Consider the following 18,610-nt stretch of genomic DNA (forward strand, 5'->3'; position numbering starts at 1 on the left):
ATGCAGAATGTAGGAGCCAAAAAATATATATTATTTTCCCTCTGGAAAAACAGCTACTAGAACAGTGTTTCCAACCAGAGTTCCTCCAGCTGTTGGAGAACTACAACTTCCAGCATACCTGGACAGTGTTACAAAACAGTCTGTACCCCTGACACAGCAATTAATAGAGTGTTCTGTATCCCAAGAAGGTGTTTCTATTCAGCAGCGTGGATAAGAAATGTGGTAATTGGAATATTATTTAGTCACCTAGCAGACGCAATTTTTTTTTCTCCATTTTAGCTACTAGGAGTAAGGAGATGTGATGTGCATGTCCCTAGGGCTGGGCGGTATACCGGTTCATACCAAATACCGAAATTTTTGTGCTGCACGATATGAATTTTAACCTATACCACAATACCGGTTTGGCCCCTCCCCCTCGGGAATGAATGAATTATCAGCCGCAGCGCTGCGCTGCCCCCATCGAGGAACTAATCATATGTGGCCCGCGAGCGCTGTTCTGCCCCCCCCCCTCAATTAATTATCAGCCCAGCGCTACTACTCACATATGTCACCCGCAAGCACTGCCCTCCTGGACCTCCAGTTTGTTGCGGCCACACTCTATACCAGTGGTCTTCAACCTCCAGATGTTGTAAACCTACAACTCCCAGCATGCCCGGACAGCCGTTGTAGTTGGGAGTTGTAGTTTCACGACATCTGGAGGTCCGCAGATTGCAATCCACTGCTCTATACTGTATCCCTATGCCCGGGCTGCAAAAGGTAAACAAAATAAACTTTAACTCACCTTCCCCGTCAGTCCGGACTTGCTTCCCAGGGAGTGGAACGTCGAAGAGCCGTCAGCCTATCACCGGCCGCAGCCATGTTCCGCCTCGGCCGGTGATAGGTTGTGCGCACTGTCATGTAAGAAGCCGGCTTCTTACATAACAGTGGGCTCAGCCTATCACCGGCTGAGGCGGAACATCGCTGCGGCTGGTGATAGGCTGACGGTAGAGATGAGCGAACTTACAGTAAATTCGATTCGTCATGAACTTCTCGGCTCGGCAGTTGATGACTTTTCCTGCATAAATTAGTTCAGCTTTCAGGTGCTCCCGTGGGCTGTAAAAGGTGGATACAGTCCTAGGAGACTCTTTCCTAGGACTGTATACATCTTTTCCATCCCACCGGAGCACCTGAAGGCTGAACTAATTTATGCAGGATAAGTCATCAACTGCCGAGCCGACAAGTTTGTGACGAATCAAATTTACTGTAAGTTCGCTCATCTCCAGCTGACGGCTCTCCAACGTTCACGTCCCCAGCGTAAGGCCGACGTCGGAACATGCGTTAGTTTTATTATGTTTACCTTTTGCAGCCAGGGCATAGGGATACAGCATAGGGATACCGCACAGTTTAGAGAGTGTCAGCGCCGGCAGCCGCAACAAGCAGGAGGACGAGGAGGGCAGTGCTTGCGGGTGACGTGAGTAGTACCCCGATGGGGACAGTGCAGCGCTGGGCTAATAATTATTTTGGGGGAGGGGGGAATGCCATTATATACCGTGGAACCGCCATAAGTTACAAAAATACCGCAATATTTGGCCATACCGCCCAGTCCTACATGTCCCATATGATTTAGGGGTGTAGTGATTGAGCGCCATATTAACTTCATATTAGTAGTGCTTGAGGTGTATCCAGTTTTATATAGTGTTAGCCTTACTAGCGCACAGGATTGTGATGCTTGTTGTTACCACCATGTTGTCCTTTGTTTTCTGACATGCAGTAGAGATTATTTTGATATACAATTGTGGTGATGTGCCCCCTCAAGATTTTTGGATACTTTTTAAAGTACTGATACATCTAGTTCGCATTGCTGTATATATATACTATTTTTAAATGTTTCAATAAATATTATATTTTAATGGTAAAAGTGGTTTATTGAACTAATTTTTGCATATGTAAATAGATATTTGGAGTTTCCACTATTTATTAGGTAGTGATTTTGGAGCAGCATATATAGCCAGAATGACGAATATTGGAGTGAGGTGCTTTGTTGGATTCATTTGCTTGATACAGGAGTAAGGATCTGTAGCTGTAATGTGCTACCCTTAGGCTAAGTTCACATCAGAGTTGTTCTTCGTCCTATTCGGGGTCTGTTCAGTTTTTTTCTTTCCGTTAAATGGACCCTGAAGGGACGGAGCCCAATGAACACCGACGGGTCCCTTTGAATGGGGTCCGCCAGGTTTCCATCAGGTGTCAGTTGTATTGCAGGAGTTTAGCGCAGAAAGAATTACTGCTCATGCATGGAGTCCCATTGATTTTAATATGATTCTGCTGCACTGTGCACACAACGGAATTTCCATGACAGATGAACATCTTCCACGGAAATCCCGATTCCAGCGTCCACAGAAAGAATAGTCATTTCTATTCTTTCTGCAGATTCTGGACTGCCATATATGAGACGGTAAATTTCCGAGTGGTCCTAGTGCCTACCCGAACATTGAAACACGGGCGGACATTTTGCCCATTTTTGGCCATGTGAACATGGCCTTATATGGAACAAAGTCAGTAAATATTCCTTTCCCCTTTAGATAAATGCACACTTAGTTGGGATCCGACCATTTTTTTCTGGTTCTGTCAATCGGTTGATAAAATAATGGTTGTTCAGGGAAGAAGAGGGATCCTGACCGGGTGTCCCTGGGATTCAGCTGTATCCACCTTTTAAAGGGGTTATCCAGGAATAGAAAAACAGAGCTACTTTCTTTCAAAAACTGCTCCGTCTGTCTCCAGTTTGGGTGTGGTTCTGCAGCTCAGTTACATTAAAATGAATGGAGTCAAGTTGTAATACCGTACACAACCTGGGGACAGACTTGGAGCTGTTTTTTGAAAGAAAGTAGCTCTGTTTTTCTATTTCTGGATAACCACCTTAATTTTAGATGTGAACAGAAAATCTCCATAACACCAGAATATCATAGAAGCCTCAGCATCTCATACACAGTGCTTCATGCCTTGTTTTTTTTTTCTACCATTGGTGCTGCTGATTTGATTTACGTGACATTTTTTCCGTCCATTCTTCAAATGTCTTATTGTGTGTAAGATGAATAATTGAGGATAAGAGGCAATCAGTTTTATCGGAGCGGCAGCTATGATGTAGAAAAGAAGTCCATCTCTATAAATAGCAGCCAGTGATTTAGCACGACGCAGCGCTCATAAATTTAGTCTAGCAAAGTTCTTTCAGCTAGACTCTTTCACATCGAAGCCTCGGAAAAATCCAGTTTGCCTGCCATTGTTTTCCTGTCTATTATGAAGCTGTCTTTCCGTTCTATTTCCGACAGCGGGATCATTGTGAGAGTCCATTAGCTTCTTATCTGCCTCTGTTGTCATGATGTTACATAAACCTGACTTATAACACTTGCGTGGTGTCAGGCCTGCCACCTTACAGCCACAATAATATCAAAGATAAAGTAATAAAAATATCAAGTAAATGTCATACATTTATTTACTGATAGGGAGGAAGCTAATCCGTCACAATATAATGCAAATCTCTAAGGCAAAGGTGCGGTATCGCTGTGTGCCCATTGGCAGCTGTTGGCTGCGCTTGACTTTCACAGTTCTTTGCCCATTAAAGTCTATGCTATACTGCAAAACCTTATATTTAAGCTTTTTTGTTTCCTCGGCATCCTACTGAGCATACATCTATCTTAAACCAGGCTCAGATAAACAATCTGTCAACATTTTGATCTGTCATGGTTAACCTAAAGTTGATGGTGCTGTTGGTCATTATAATAGGGTTGCTTTTTATGGAGCAGTTGATAGCTTTTATGCTAAACATTTGCCTTGCACTCATTGCCTTGTACTTGTCCTGTGGCTGTGACTGATATATTGATGCTGGCTTTCAATATTATCGGAGCACTGTCAGTGGCATACAGCAGTGTTTCCCAACCAGGGTGCCTCCAGCTGCTACAAAGCTACAACTCCCAGCATGCACTCCCCATCCCCTCATACACTCGGACATGTATTCTGCAGGGGGGCACTTGCCCGACTCTTCTCTCCTCTGACATCCAGAGTCAACAGAGGGTCGAGAGGCCATTGTACACATAGACCAGTGTTTTCCAATTAGGGTGCTGCCTGCTGTTGAAAACTACATCTCCTAGAATGCCCAGACACCCTTCGGCTGTCCGGGCATGCTGGGAGTTGTAGTTTTGCAACAGCTTGATGCACCTTGACTTGGAAACACTGCCGTACATAGTAGGGAGAGACACCCCCAGCAAATTTATTGTTTATTGAGGAACAAAGGCTTCATGTTTTTTTTTCTTCTCCCTTTTACACTCCTATTTTACACTCCTTTTTCTTACTCCCCTTATTTACTAACATTGCAGTTCCTTGTACCAGGGACTTCTACATGTTCTCTCAAGTCAGCATATATGAGGGATGGTCCAGACAGGGCTGGCCTTCCTCTCTCCAAGAACTTAAATTATACAGACTTGTAAATTTCTTCTATTCAAAACTTTGAATCCTTCCAGTACTTATCAGCTGCTGTATGCTCCAGGGGAAGTTCCCCATAGCAAACCTATTCTGCTTCGGACAGTTCCTGACTTAGACAGAGGTGGCAGCAGAGAGCACTGTGGTCAGACTGCTTCCTACTGGACTGCTACTGGAAGGATTAAAAGTTTTAAATAGAAATAATTTACAAATATGGGACCAGTTTGTTTGAAAACTTTTTTTTAACTCTCTGATGTACCTCTTTAAATAGGGCTAAAACAAAATTGAAGTTTTTAATATAATTTTGATTTTAACAAAATTTTTACTTTCTTGCTAAACTCCTGGTCCCCAAGATATTGGGATTTTTCTTTCTGGTTGATTATTTGTACTTTTTATTCATTTGTCAGATGGGCAGGAACTTTATTTCAAAATGTGGTGTGAATGCTTTGGGGGGGGGGGGAGGTGTATGATTCCCTATCCAGGATAGGGAATAAGATGTCTGATGGGGTGGGGGACCGGTTGCTGGGACCCCCCACGATCTACCTGCATACACCTGGCGTTCCGAACATTATGTTCAGAACGCTGGGTGCGGAAGGCCGTTGTCGTTACGTCACACCTCGCCCCCTCGTGACATCCATTCATGTCAATGGGAGGTGGTGTGACAGCCGGGTTTCTGCACGGAGATCGCGGGGGTCCCAGCGGCCGGGCCCCCTCAATCAGACATCTTATACCCTACACCTTTAAGAGCTTTATGATCACGATTCATGCCCCCTTAGCCTCCTAATCACACCCCCTGAGCCTAGTATTCACACCCAATTTTGAAAATATTTCTCCGCCCATCTGACAATTAATTGTGAAAATTATCAGATAGTCAATAAAATATATAAAATCCTATATCTCGGTAACCGGGGGTAGTATTGAAAAAGTTAAAACACTGTTGGAATAAAGACAACCAAAGTTTTTATTTTTTGGACGAAGCACAGGTCCTCTTATAATAGCCAAGGCATTTACTGCTGTTATAGTGTAAACATTTTTGGCTATGGTTGTAAATTCACCAGTGGGCAATGCAAAAAGGTGTAAGGAATAATATTTGAGTATAGAATGTATGGGGGGAAATTTATCATAACCTGTCCAGAGGATCAGTTGCCCATAGCAACCAATCAACTTGCTTCTTTCATTTTTAACAAGGCCTCTGCAAAATGAAAGAAGCGATCTGATTGGTTGCTATGGGCAACTGGTAACTTTTCTTTTGCACAGGTTTTGATAAATCTCCCCCTATGTCTATTACTGGTTCTCCCACCATAAATGCTGATCAGTTGGGGTGTGTAAACAAAACCTTAGCCTGCTGTCATATAACATTTACAGTGATCCCTCAACTTACAATGGCCTCAACATACAATAGTTTCAACATACAATGGTCTTTTCTGGACCATTGTAAGTTGAAACTAGACTCAACATACAATGCTATGGACAGTCCAGATCTGTGAAATGTGTCAGTGGCTGGAAGATCTGACCAATCAGAATGGGCATTCGCTGTAAAACTCCTGTATTACTGAAGTGTATGCACTGACTGGTGTCTGGTAGCGCCCCCTACAGAACAGGGAGGTATTACATGTTCTGTACTCCTTACCTGTGCCATGGATACCTGCTCCTTTGGACACCAGATGAGGGCGGCTCCATGTTACTTTTTTAGGACATTGCGTGTACTGTACAGGACCCCGAAGAAGCTCCTGTCCTCTACATAGACCAGTGCTTCCCAAGCAGGGTGCCCCCAGCTGTTGCAAAACTACAACTCCCAGCATGCCTGGACAGCCTTTGGCTGTCCAGGCATGCTGGGAGTTGTAGTTTTGCAACAGCTGGAGGCTCCCTGCTTGGGAAACACTGACATAGACAGTGATTTACAGCTCCCAGCAGATCTTTCTAACTTTTATATGTATGGATTTGCTTTATCTTTATTAGTTATCTACTTATTTTTCTTTAATGCGCACTTTTTCCTATTTTTGGATGACATTTTGGTGCCTTTAGAACCAATTACCAGGTTTCCATAGAGTTCTGGTCTCAATGTACAATGGTTTCAACATACAATGGTCGTCCCAGAACCAATTAATATTGTAACTTGAGGGACCACTGTATATGCATTTATGGGAACGCTAACACTTAATAGATACCAATTACACAGCTTGGTTACCGGCAAGGGTGATGGCTGATGGACAGGAAATTCACTGCTTTAAAGGGGTACTCCGGTGAAAACCTTTTTTCTTTTAAATCAACTGGTGGCAGAAAGTTAAACATATTTGTAAATTACTTCTATTAAAATGTTTTAATCCTTCCAGTACTTATTAGCGGCTGAATGCTACAGAGGAAATTCCTTTCTTTTTGGAACACTGATGACATCACGAGCACAGTGCTCTCTGCTGACATCTCTGTCAATTTTAGCAACCATGCATAGCAGATGTATGCTAAGGGCAGCATGGTGGCTCAGTGGTTATCACGGCTGCCTTGCAGTGCTAGGGACTTGGGCTCAAATCCCACTAAGGACAACAATAAATAAAGTGTTATTATTATTATTAAAATAATGTCAGCAGAGAGAACTGTGCTCGTGATGTCATCAGAGAGCATTCCAAAAAGAAAAGAATTTCCTCTGTAGTATTCAGCAGCTAATAAGTACAGGAAGGATTAAGATTTTTTAATAGAAGTAATTTACAAATATGTTTAACTTTCTGCCACCAGTTAATTTTAAAAGAAAAAAGGTTTTCACCGGAGTACCCCTTTAATTCACTGTATGCTGCTTCTTAGTCCTAGTTTAGAATGTGGATGAATATGTGTAGCGATGGGTGTTAACCCTGTATTTGCAGAGAACTGCCCTAGATTTGTTGTTTGCCTTTCTGACAAGCCAGATCCTGACATCCTAAATTAGGGGCCGGACACATGATCTCCCTGATTAATTAGAGAGCGATATCCGCGATCTGCGAGCTTAATTATGGGAAATGGAATAAAACAAGTCCTGGGAATTCCTCCACAATTAATTACTGGTTAGCTAGGGGAGAATGCCGAGGACTGTGGCTACTCACATCAACTCTTCCCAGAAATCGTCTTTCTACTTGACTGGTAAATGATGCCAGCGGCGTCCGTGCCCTCCTTGTTCCTAGCAGCACAGATGACCAGCCCAATCCTGCTGGATTTCTAGCACTGTTGTGCCTTAGGATATTGCCTGAAATAGAGTATAGCATGCGTCTTGTCTTGATGAAAAACATAAACGCATATGAACAAATATGAAGAATGAAGATATACAGTGCTCCCTCAAGTTACAATATTAATTTTTTCCAGGACGACCATTGTATGTTGAATCCATTATATGTTGAGACCAGAACTCTATGGAAACCTGGTTCTAAAGGCACCAAAATGTCATCCAAAATATAGGAAAAAGTGAGAATTAAAGAAAAATAAGTAGATAATTAATACAGATAAAGCAAATCCTTATATATAAAAGTAAGAAAGATCTGCTGGGAGCTGTAAATCACTGTCTATGTCAGTGTTTCCCAAGCTGGGAGCCTCCAGCTGTTGCAAAACTACAACTCCCAGCATGCCCGGACAGCCAACGGCTGTCCGGGCATGCTGGGAGTTGTAGTTTTGCAACAGCTGGGGGCACCCTGCTTGGGAAACACTGGTCTATGTAGAGGACAGAAGCTTCTTCAGGGTCCTGTACAGTAAACAGTGTCCTAAAATGTAATGGAGTCGCCCTCACCTGGTCTACAAAGGAGCAGGTAACCCTGGTACAGGTAAAGTGTACAGAACATGTAATACCTCCCTGTACTGTAGGGGGCGCTACCAGACACCAGTCAGTGCATACACTTCAGTGATACAGGTAAAGAGTACAGAACATGTAATACCTCCCTGTACTGTACGGGGCGCTACCAGACACCAGTCAGTGCATACGCTTCAGTAATACAGGTAAAGAGTACAGAACATGTAATACCTCCCTGTACTGTAGGGGGTGCTACCAGACATCAGTCAGTGCATACGCTTCAGTAATACAGGGGTTTTACCAGTGAATGCCCATTCTGATTGGTCGGTTCTTCCGGCCATTGACACATTTCACAGATCTGGACAGCATTGTATGTTGAGTCTGGTTTCAACTTACGATGGTCCAGAAAAGACCATTGTATGTTGAAATTATTGTATGTTGAGATCATTGTAAGTTGAGGGATCACTGTATAAGAAATTTATAGGCTATTTGCAAAATTACATATTACAAGTCTATAATATCTTCATTAAATCAGTTTCTACCAAATATTGTAAGATCTTATTCACATCATGTTCCAGGGCTCTGTGCTGGTATACATTATGGGGGGTATTTATCAAAGGATTTATGTGGGTTTTTTTTTAACGTAACTTTGGCGCAGTGTATTTTTGCGCCAAAGTTTGGCGCATCTTCTCCACTGTCATTTTTAGAACTTTCTCAAAATCACACGGTCCTGTGTGTGATTTTAACTTTAGTCAGTAATTCATCATTTGCGCCAATCGATCTTTTTTGGCGCAAATCCCATTTTTTTGGCGCAAATTCCCGCCAAGAAATTTTGCAGATGGAAAACACACTTAGCAATATCAGAAAATGTAAAGGCGTCAAAATACATTAAAACTAGAGATGAGCGAACTTACTGTAAATTTGATTCGTCACGAACTTCTCGGCTCGGCAGTTGATGACTTTTCCTTAATAAATTAGTTCAGCTTTCCGGTGCTCCGGTGGGCTGGAAAAGGTGGATACAGTCCTAGGAGACTCTTTCCTAGGACTGTATCCACCTTTTCCAGCCCACGGGAGCACCTGAAAGCTGAACTAATTTACGCAGGAAAAGTCATCAACTGCCGAGCCAAGAAGTTCGTGACGAATCAAATTTACTGTAAGTTCTCTCATCTCTAATTAAAACATATTTTTTTGTGAAAGCAGTGACGCCTCCAGGGCTGCTCAATACTATCCTGCGACATAGTTGTCTCTGAGGAACCTTCACCCTCCGTTGAGCCAGCATTGGACATGGCCACACAGGTTCAGGAAAGGTAAGCACTAAAGCAGTGGTATCCAACCTACGGACCTCCAGATGTTGCAAAACTACAACTCCCAGCATGCCCGGACAGCCAACGGCTGTCCGGGCATGTTGGGAATTGTAGTTTTGCAACATCTGGAGGTCCGCAGGTTGAAGACCACTGCACTAAAGTAACAACAAAAAAACAAAAAACTACCCAAATTGAAAATAAAATCCATTTCACATGGTGGCTATAAACCCCACAAAAGAAAATAACTCATTTCGCTTGCTGATATACTGCAGGAGGGACTCCGAAATGGCTGCTCTACAGGGTAAAATACGCGTCCTCTGTGGGGGTAAGTTCTGTGTAAAAGGCGCTGTGAACAGCTGATTTCAACATTTGAGCCAAAATTACTAACAACTTGCACCAAATGATAAATTTGTCCACGAAAACCAAAGTGAAAAAATAAAGGGTAAAAAGAAACTGTCAACAGGCAAAATTGATAAATATCCCCTATATGTGGGTGTCCGAATCACACGGTCCCAGGATGTGGCAGGCCTGCAGGTTCTGTGATGGGGGTGGGATGGGCCCAGTGGCACCGAGTGGTGCTTACAAAGGCACATTGGGCAGCAATAATGGACACTCCATGCTGAGTCTGCAACCCTCGGCCATAAATACAAGCACTCTCCACGTATGATGACATAAAACACCTGTCACTACAATAAATGGAAACTGTCAAAATCAAAAACTTTTTAAATGTTGTACATCTTGGCAAAACAATGCATAAAATACCACTAGGGGTCCCCATACCATCCAGAACATAATCCTGTCTAGCTGCAGCATCATCTTTGTCCCAGCTGAAGCACAGGCAGGGACCAATTCCAGGAAGTGAGGGCGGGACTAGCACTCCTCCTGTGCTCACTCCTGTCCTGTCTGAAAACAGTGAGAAAGGGGGTTACAGAGCAGCCTGTAGTAATTGAATGACACAGCACAGCAGACTCACGGAGTCAATTAATGCATGGTGAGTGAGGGCGGGCTCAGTGCTTGCCTCGGACACACCCCTTATTGAGCAGTGGATGTCAGAATGAGTGAGCAGCAGAACAGAAGGATGTGTGAGAGGCTAGACACAAAATAAAGGCATGTAAATAATATATTCCGAAAGACTGTCCAGGCATGATGGGAGTTGTAGTTTTGCAAATACTGGAGGCACAATAGTTATAAAAAATTAAATTGATCTAGGGGCCCAAATGATGTCTCCCACCATGGCAGATCTGCACGCTCCTGTGGTATATCTAGTACATGGCCATTATTCAGCAGTCTGTGAACAGTCCAGAATACATTTATTAAACTCACCGTCATCCTCCTTTTATTATTTTATTCCATAATGGGAAATTTCTTTCAATTTGGTTTCTGGAGACTCAGTTTTATATAAATAAAACTGAATTTAGGGCAATTTCCAATTTATTAACAAAGTTATTGCTTTGTTTATAACTGTGTTAAAGTGTACTTGTCATATCACAGAAAAAAATAATTCTTTTAGATGTTACTTACTAGATCATGCAGATCCTTTACATGTCATTTTTTATGTGTCTAGATTCTGTTTTTGGCTTACAAATCCCTCTGTACTGCTGCTCACTCATTCTGACATCCACTGCTCAGGAAGGGGCATGTGTGAGGCAAGCACTGACCCTGCCCTCGCTCACCATGCATTCACTTCCTCCCTTAGTCTACTGTGCTGTGCTGGGTCTCTATATCCAATCACTGCAGCCTCCTCTCTTTTTCTCTTTTTTCATGCTGTAGTTTGATAGGACAGGAGTGAGCAGAGAGTAGCGCCAGTCCCACTCTCACTTCCTGGACTTTGTCCCAGCCTGTGCATCAGCTGGGACAAAGATGATGCTGGGACCTCTAGTGGTCTTTTTTATAAGCAAAAATTTCTATAAAAAGGAGATAACATTTTTTATGAAGTATATATGAAAGATTACCAAGATGTACAAAATATAAAAAGTTTTTGATTCAAACAGCGCTCATTTAAAAACTTGTTAGAAACAATTTCTTTCTCAGGTTCTTTTCAGCGATATGTGACATTACTGTATCTTGAAATAACAAGTCCTTTGCAATGCTGATGTAATGTCTTGCTATTCCCGGAGCTCATTATACAGCCCACCTTATTCACACATTTAGAGTTGTTCTGCCGAACTGTGAGAATTCCCCATGTAAAGATCCTAATTTGCACAAATTAGCTATGTTAAATAAAACGATGTCTAACATAGAGTTAGAGATCCAGGATCATACCCATACGTTTTACTGGAAGGGATTCCAAGTGTGTTTATGCCCATGACAGATATTGCAAAATTCACCATATTATACCCCATTTGCTAACCTCTTCCATGTACATTTGAAATTTTGCCAAAAAAGAAAAAGAAATGCAAAAAAAGAAAAATCCGCTGAGCATTGTCTTTCCCGATTCACTGACGGCGAGCTCTACGGAAAGTCTATAAGCCCACCTTTAGGGGGCGAGAAGAGAGAATGCTCAGATATTTGCTTTTCCCTGGTCATTTTAGCAGTCAGTGAGGAGGGGGCTCAGCATTGTGACCCACTCCACGGACCAAAACTTGTCTCTAGAAGTGTACATGTCTCTTTAAAAGAAAAACTTTTCATGTGTCTTAGAGACAACTCAAGAATTTCACGTGTCTTAGAGACAACTCAAGTGTAACCCTTGGGAGCCCGTTTGCCTTGCCGAGACTTGTAGTGCTTTACACCCACTTAGTTTTCCTGGCTTTTAGGTACTGAAACTTGGGACTTTAGACTTGACTCTGAGGTATCCCACGTTGACTTGGGTTCTGGTGTTAAAGCTACACTGCCATGGTATGGACTAGGCCCTTGGGATCCAGCTGCCTGAGACTTTTTACCGTATCTATCCCGAACTAGCACTGTGTGGCCCGTCAACTCACCGGCTCTTTTTCCCCTTAGCTAGGGATTTTCGACTTCTTCTTGGCTGTGACCACTTGCAAAACTGGCGTGGTTGCTCGCTTGAAGATTTTCTTTAGGCTTCCCTTGAATCACCTCACTCTCCTACTGAGTCCTCTCCCCACTGCAACTCACACTGAACTTTACAACTCAACTAGATAACTCCCCCCCCCCCTACACTATATATGGGCTAGGTAGGGGGCCTCCCATTGCGCATCAGGGTCACATGGTTTACTCCACATCATTCCTCCTAAAAAATATCCTTCACATTTATTACAGATAAAGTGCAAAAACATTGTAAATTAATAAGCAAAACTGTAATGCATACCAAAGCTTTGCCTAAGCAGTGTTTCCCAACCAGTGTGCCTCCAGCTGTTTGCAACAGCTGGAACTATACTGGTTGGGGAACACTGGCTTAGACTGTACAATGATGTTCAAGGGAACCTGTCACCAGTTTTTTGCTGCCCAAACTGCGGGCGGCATAAAACAGCAGCAGGCATTGTGATGCCGGGGCACTACAGAGTACACTGAGACACTGCCCAACTGCTTGAGTGACGCGTCTGCAGAGCAGTGTATAGGGAGAGATTCGTCACTCAATCTGACCAGGCGGGAAGCAGCCCCTGGGACCTACCCCAAGGACTAGTTACCCTAGCATCTCAGTGTAATTAATAGTGTCCCGACATTACGATGTCCGCAATTTGGGCAGCATAGAACTAGGGACAGATTCCCTTTAAAGGCATCTCTACACTCTGCAATAATGGCAATATTTACTCATATATATGTGGTTTCTAAAAAGATATAACTGTGATTTGATTGTAAAACCAGTAGAAATGCAATAACGCATATTTTCTTTTGTCATGTGTTTTTTGCCTGCAGCCTTGCTTTACATCCAGACAGAACTCTTGTTGCCACAGGACAGGTTGGAAAAGACCCTTATATATGTATATGGGATTCATACACTGTACAGACAGTTTCCATCCTTAAAGATGTGCACACGCATGGAGTAGCTGGCTTGGCATTTGATTCAGAGGGACAGGTTTGTATCTATTAAACTGTCTTCTATAGTTCACATTACCATAGAACACAACATATATTAATACTGTACTGTATTAGAACAATAGTATATGAAAAATATTATCTGTACAGAACTAGTCATCACAATGAATGTATAAGGTATAAAAAAAAGTATTCCTCAACAATGTAAATTGCAAGCTGCAGACAGTAGGGGAGAATAAATAAAAAAAGATTCTTGACATGAAAACTGCTGAAAAACCCTACAAATTTAAATGGAATCTGTTATCTATATTTGCTGTTAAGAGCTGCAGCCACCATTGGATAGTTGTTGGGGTATAATAGGAAACTGTACCTTACTGATGGTAGTTGAGGAACATATAAAATTGCCTCTTATTTCTCAGCCAAGTGTCAGCCAAGGCCGAGCTGCTTAAGTGCCACAGCATGGCACGCCTCCCCGCTTACCCTCACCTTCCAGCCCTTTTTTTATTTGATATATAGGGCTGTGTACATCAGCACCCGGCAGTGTGCGTTTTGCTCCGACCCATTCAGGGTCTGTTAGGTAAAAGAAAAAGTCTAGCAAGCCTTGAACAGGTTGGAGCACAATGTTGTTATGAACTGAGCCTTACCGACACTGCCCCCCAACCCCCCCACTAAAAAACAAAACAAAAGCTCCAGCACATTTTTCCTCCTTTACATTGCTTCATACACTGCTCAAAAAAATAAAGGGAACCCTAAGATAACACATCCTAGATCTGAGTGAATGAACTAATCGTATTAAATACTTTCGTTTTTACATAGTTGAATGTACTGACAACAAAATCGCACAAAAATTATCAACAGAAATCAAATTTATCAACCCATGGAAATTTGAATATGGAGTCACACTCAAAATGAGGCTCAGTAGTGTGTGTGGCCTCCACGTGCCTGTATGACCTCCCTACAATGCCTGGGCATGCTCCTGATGACAGCCAACTCCTGAACAGTCTGTGGTGCAACGTGGCGTTGGTGGATGGAGACATGATGTCTTAGATATGCTCAATCGGATTCAGATCTGGGGAACGGGCGGGCCAGTCCATGGCATGAATGCCTTCCTCTTTCAGGAACTGCTGACACACTCCAGCCACATGAGGTCTAGCATTATCTTGCATTAGGAGGAACCCAGGGCCAACCGCACCAGCATATGGTTTTAAAAGGGGTCTGAGGATCTCATCTCGGTATCTAATGGCAGTCAGGCTACCTCTGGCAAGCACATGAAGGGCTGTGTGGCCACCCAAAGAAATGCCACCCCACACAATTACTGACCCACCACCAAACCGGTCATGCTGGTGGATGTTGCAGACAGCAGAACGTTCTCTACGGCGTCTCCAGACTCTGTCACGTCTCTCACATGTGCTCATCTGTGAAGAGCACGCAGTGGCGAATTTGCCAATCTTGGTGTTCTCTGGCAAATGCCAAACATCCTGCACGGTGTTGGGCTGTAAGCACAACCCCCACCTGTGGATGTCGGGCCCTCATACCACCCTCATGGAGTCTGTTTCTGACCGTTTGAGTGGACATGTGCACGTTTGTCGCCTGCTGGAGGTCATTTTGCAGGGCTCTGGCAGGGCTCCTCCTGTTCCTCCTTGCACAAAGGTGGAGGTAGCGGTGCTGCTGGGTTGTTGACCTCCTACGGCCTCCTCCACGTCTCCTGATGTACTCCCCTGTCTCCTGGTAGCGCCTCATGCTCTGGATACTACGCTGACAGACACAGCAAACCTTCTTGCCACAGCTCGCATTCATGTGCCATCCTGGATGAGCTGCACTACCTGAGCCACTTGTGTGGGTTGTAGACTCTGTCTCTTGCTACCAATAGAGTGAAAGCACCGCCAGCATTCAAAAGTGACCAAAACATCAGCCAGGAAGCATATGAACTGAGAAGTGGTCTGTGGTCACCACCTGCAGAACCACTCCTTTATTGGGGGTGTCTTGCTAATTGCCTATAATTTCCACCTGTTGTCTGTTCCATTTGCACAACAGCATGTGACAGTGTGATTTCACAGAAGTGGGATTGACTTGGAGTTACATTGTGTTGTTTAAGTGTTCCGTTTATTTCTTTGAGCAGTGTAGAAAAAACCTTCATTTGCTAATAGATTTTGTAGCGCTTTATAGAGATGAATGATTAACATTCAGATTAATTCCTGTCTCTAATGCAGTTTCCCTGTCTCATGCACACACTAGAGACTCACTGAGCTCTTCAGTTTGACCAAAACTATTACCAATGTTCGTTTGTGATGGTTGCTCTACAGTGCCCCCTACTGTAGGTGGCTTCCCTTATAATCAATGTTTAAAGTGTATCGGTAATGTTTTTATTAAATTGCCTTCATTTTGAATTTGGCACCTAAATGCCTTAACAGAGGCACTACTGTCTGTTCTCCCTGTTGCTCGTAGCTGTGCAATAAGAGACAGAGCTTCCTGCTCCATTGCCGCAGTGCAGTGGGGGAGGCCAAAACAGTTAGAACGGGTGTCCACATACTTTTGGCCATAAAGTGTATTTTATTTGTTTTACATATGTTTTAATTTATGATATTTAAGTGCAATGTTTATTGTGAATTCTATATGAAAATAATATATAGAGTACAGCGTATACTATACTATATACTATGGTGTATACAATACTATATTCTATATTATAATTGTTTATGATAAAACAGTGATGCTGTTTCTGTCTCTCCATAGCGCCTTGCCTCTGTGGGACTGGATGCCAAAAACACTATTTGCATTTGGGATTGGCAGAAAGGCAAAGTTTTGGCAACTGCTACTGGACACTCAGACAGGGTACTACAAGTCTCCTATATACTTTTGTTGTAAAATATACGTGTGTTTACTTGCCTGTAAGTTGTACTGATAGATTTCAGGCCTTTTACAATGTGTCTGGATGTAAGGTAAAAACTTAAAGGTGTGGACCCCCGCGATCTCGGCTGCGGTACACCAGAAATCTGGTCCACGGAGTGAAGTTTTCTCTGTGCCGGTTGACTGGCGATGTGGGGTGGAGGCTGTTGACGTCACACTTCGCTCGTGACGTCACAGTAATGCTCCCTCAATGCAAGTCTTTGGGAGGGGGCGTGACGGCCATCACATCCCCTCCCATAGACTTGCATTGATGGAGCGTGGCCGTGACGTCACGAGCCTCCAGCGCTGCACCCGACGGTCTAAATGAACGCTGGGTGCAGCAAGGAGATCCAGGGGGTCCCCAGCGGCGGGACCCCCCCCCATCAGACATTTTATCCCCTATCCTTTGGATAGGGGATAAGATGTCTAGTGGTCTAGGGGCGGAGTATCCTTCAATGATGCTGCAAAAAAGCATATTACCGGGTTTACTTATTTTTAAAAATGTAAAAAGCCAGACCTGCTGTGTGTTCCCTGCCATATTCTTATTTGTCTACAGAGAATTAAGTTGTGTTGGGCTACCCTGTAAATGACATGTTGTAAGCCATACCCATTCATTTAAAAGTCTACCAAAGTTACATCACTGAATAATGACATTCACGGTAGGGTTACAATGGAAACAAAAGTGAATTTCGCTAAATGTCTGATATACATATATGTGTAAAAAGGACGTTGATATGCAACTATTGTATTTAGCAGTTATTTCTAAAAGAGAAACAAATTGTCAATATCAAAAACTATATAAAACTAGAAGAAACGACTTTAACACGTTATGTCTATCATAAATCGTGACACCCATTGAGTATCCCCTACTTGGGGAAAATAGCAACTTTAGAAGAAGTCCCAGTATCACCAAGTTGCAAAAATATAAGAAGAAATAACATCTTACCTACAACTTCCTAAATCTGCGAAGACCTCGGACCCTTGCATATCAACGTCCTTTTTACACATATATGTATATCAGACATTTAGCAAAATTCACTTTTGTTTCCATTGTAACCCTACCGTGAATGTCATTATTCAGTGATCTAACTGAATTTTCGCATGTTTATTTTTCTGAAAATTTTCAATAAAAACCTATTGAAAAGAGAAAAAAAAAAAGTCTACCAAAGTATTTTTTTCCCTAAAGCAGCTAAAACTAAATATTTGGCTGTACATTTGACTATTACATATGATTCCCTACTTATTTAATTCTCAAGAAGGGTTCTCCTAGCCTTTATTTTCAAAGGCATCTTCCACCCAAATAGAAAAGACATACCTAACTTGACTCGATATACCCAGGTGTGTCATTTGCATCAGGTAAGAGCATGGATAGTGTGGGACCTCTATTTCGGTTGAACCTAGATAGAATTTGACTGCTGTTGCTTGTCCAACCGGTAGTCTACTTTGGTTTGACTTGTCCTCCAAGTGCTTTTCTTCCCCAGTTCTCCAAAGTGCTTCTCTTTGACCCTCTGGAGACTTTGCTCTTTAACCTATGCACCACTCTTGGTCCTTGGTAACACATTTCCCTCTGAGATCCTCCAGGACTCAAAATTATTTTGGTACCTGATGGCTCTGTGAATGTTGTTTGATGTTATTAATACTTTTATCTATACATTTTTTACATTTTTCTAATATGAAGAAGAAATTCTACTTAAAAAAAAAAGATAAGTGGCCATCAGACACCTCTGTGGAGGTCTTATTTTGGAGAAAATGTTCGCTCACACTTGCACTAAACATAGTGTGAGGGTCTGACGGTCCTATAGACATAGACAACAGCCATCTTCACAGATGAATATCATTTTTCTATGAAAAGGCTTAGTTCCTGCTTAAGCCAGCGTAAATATATTTATTGCAGAGGAAATTTACAATGTAAGATTTTGTTGGAGTAATTATGTTCTTGTTCATACAAGTGCTCGTAAAGAACCTTCTCATGCTGTGTACCAAATGGAAAGCAATGCAATTACGCTTCTATGAAAAGAAAGTATTCCAGGCGCACATTGATCATGATGCTTGCGCACATCTGCTAAATACATGAAGTGTGCTATAAACTGAAGGGCAAAATGGAAAATTTGGAATATAATAGATTAAATTCCCTCAGCACTCTTGTCTGTATGCTTCAGAAAAGGATGTTAGTAGACGAGCACAAGTAATGATCAAGCTTCCTAATGCACCTATTACTCAAATTGCTTCTTTTAAAAGTAGCCGCATTATAATAGAGGAGAACATTTTAGGTTCCTCACACCTACTATCTTGA

At 42.6% G+C, this 18,610-nt stretch overlaps 1 protein-coding gene across 10 annotated transcripts in view; it reads left to right on the top strand.

The window, feature by feature from the left end:
- The window catches only part of EML6 (EMAP like 6), a 205,332-nt gene that overhangs the window by 26,359 nt on the left and 160,363 nt on the right, over nt 1–18,610 (top strand). For all 10 annotated transcript variants that reach the window (XR_008891560.1, XM_056567759.1, XM_056567760.1 and 7 more), the window contains exons 2-3: nt 13,312–13,471; nt 16,165–16,263. Coding sequence is in view for 9 of the 10 variants with exons in the window: in XM_056567759.1 (XP_056423734.1) it covers nt 13,312–13,471; nt 16,165–16,263 (259 nt within the window). In the remaining variant the exon portion in view is untranslated. The remainder of the gene's footprint in view (nt 1–13,311; nt 13,472–16,164; nt 16,264–18,610) is intronic.

Source organism: Hyla sarda, chromosome 3 (assembly GCF_029499605.1).
Source record: "Hyla sarda isolate aHylSar1 chromosome 3, aHylSar1.hap1, whole genome shotgun sequence".
NCBI lineage: Eukaryota > Metazoa > Chordata > Amphibia > Anura > Hylidae > Hyla > Hyla sarda.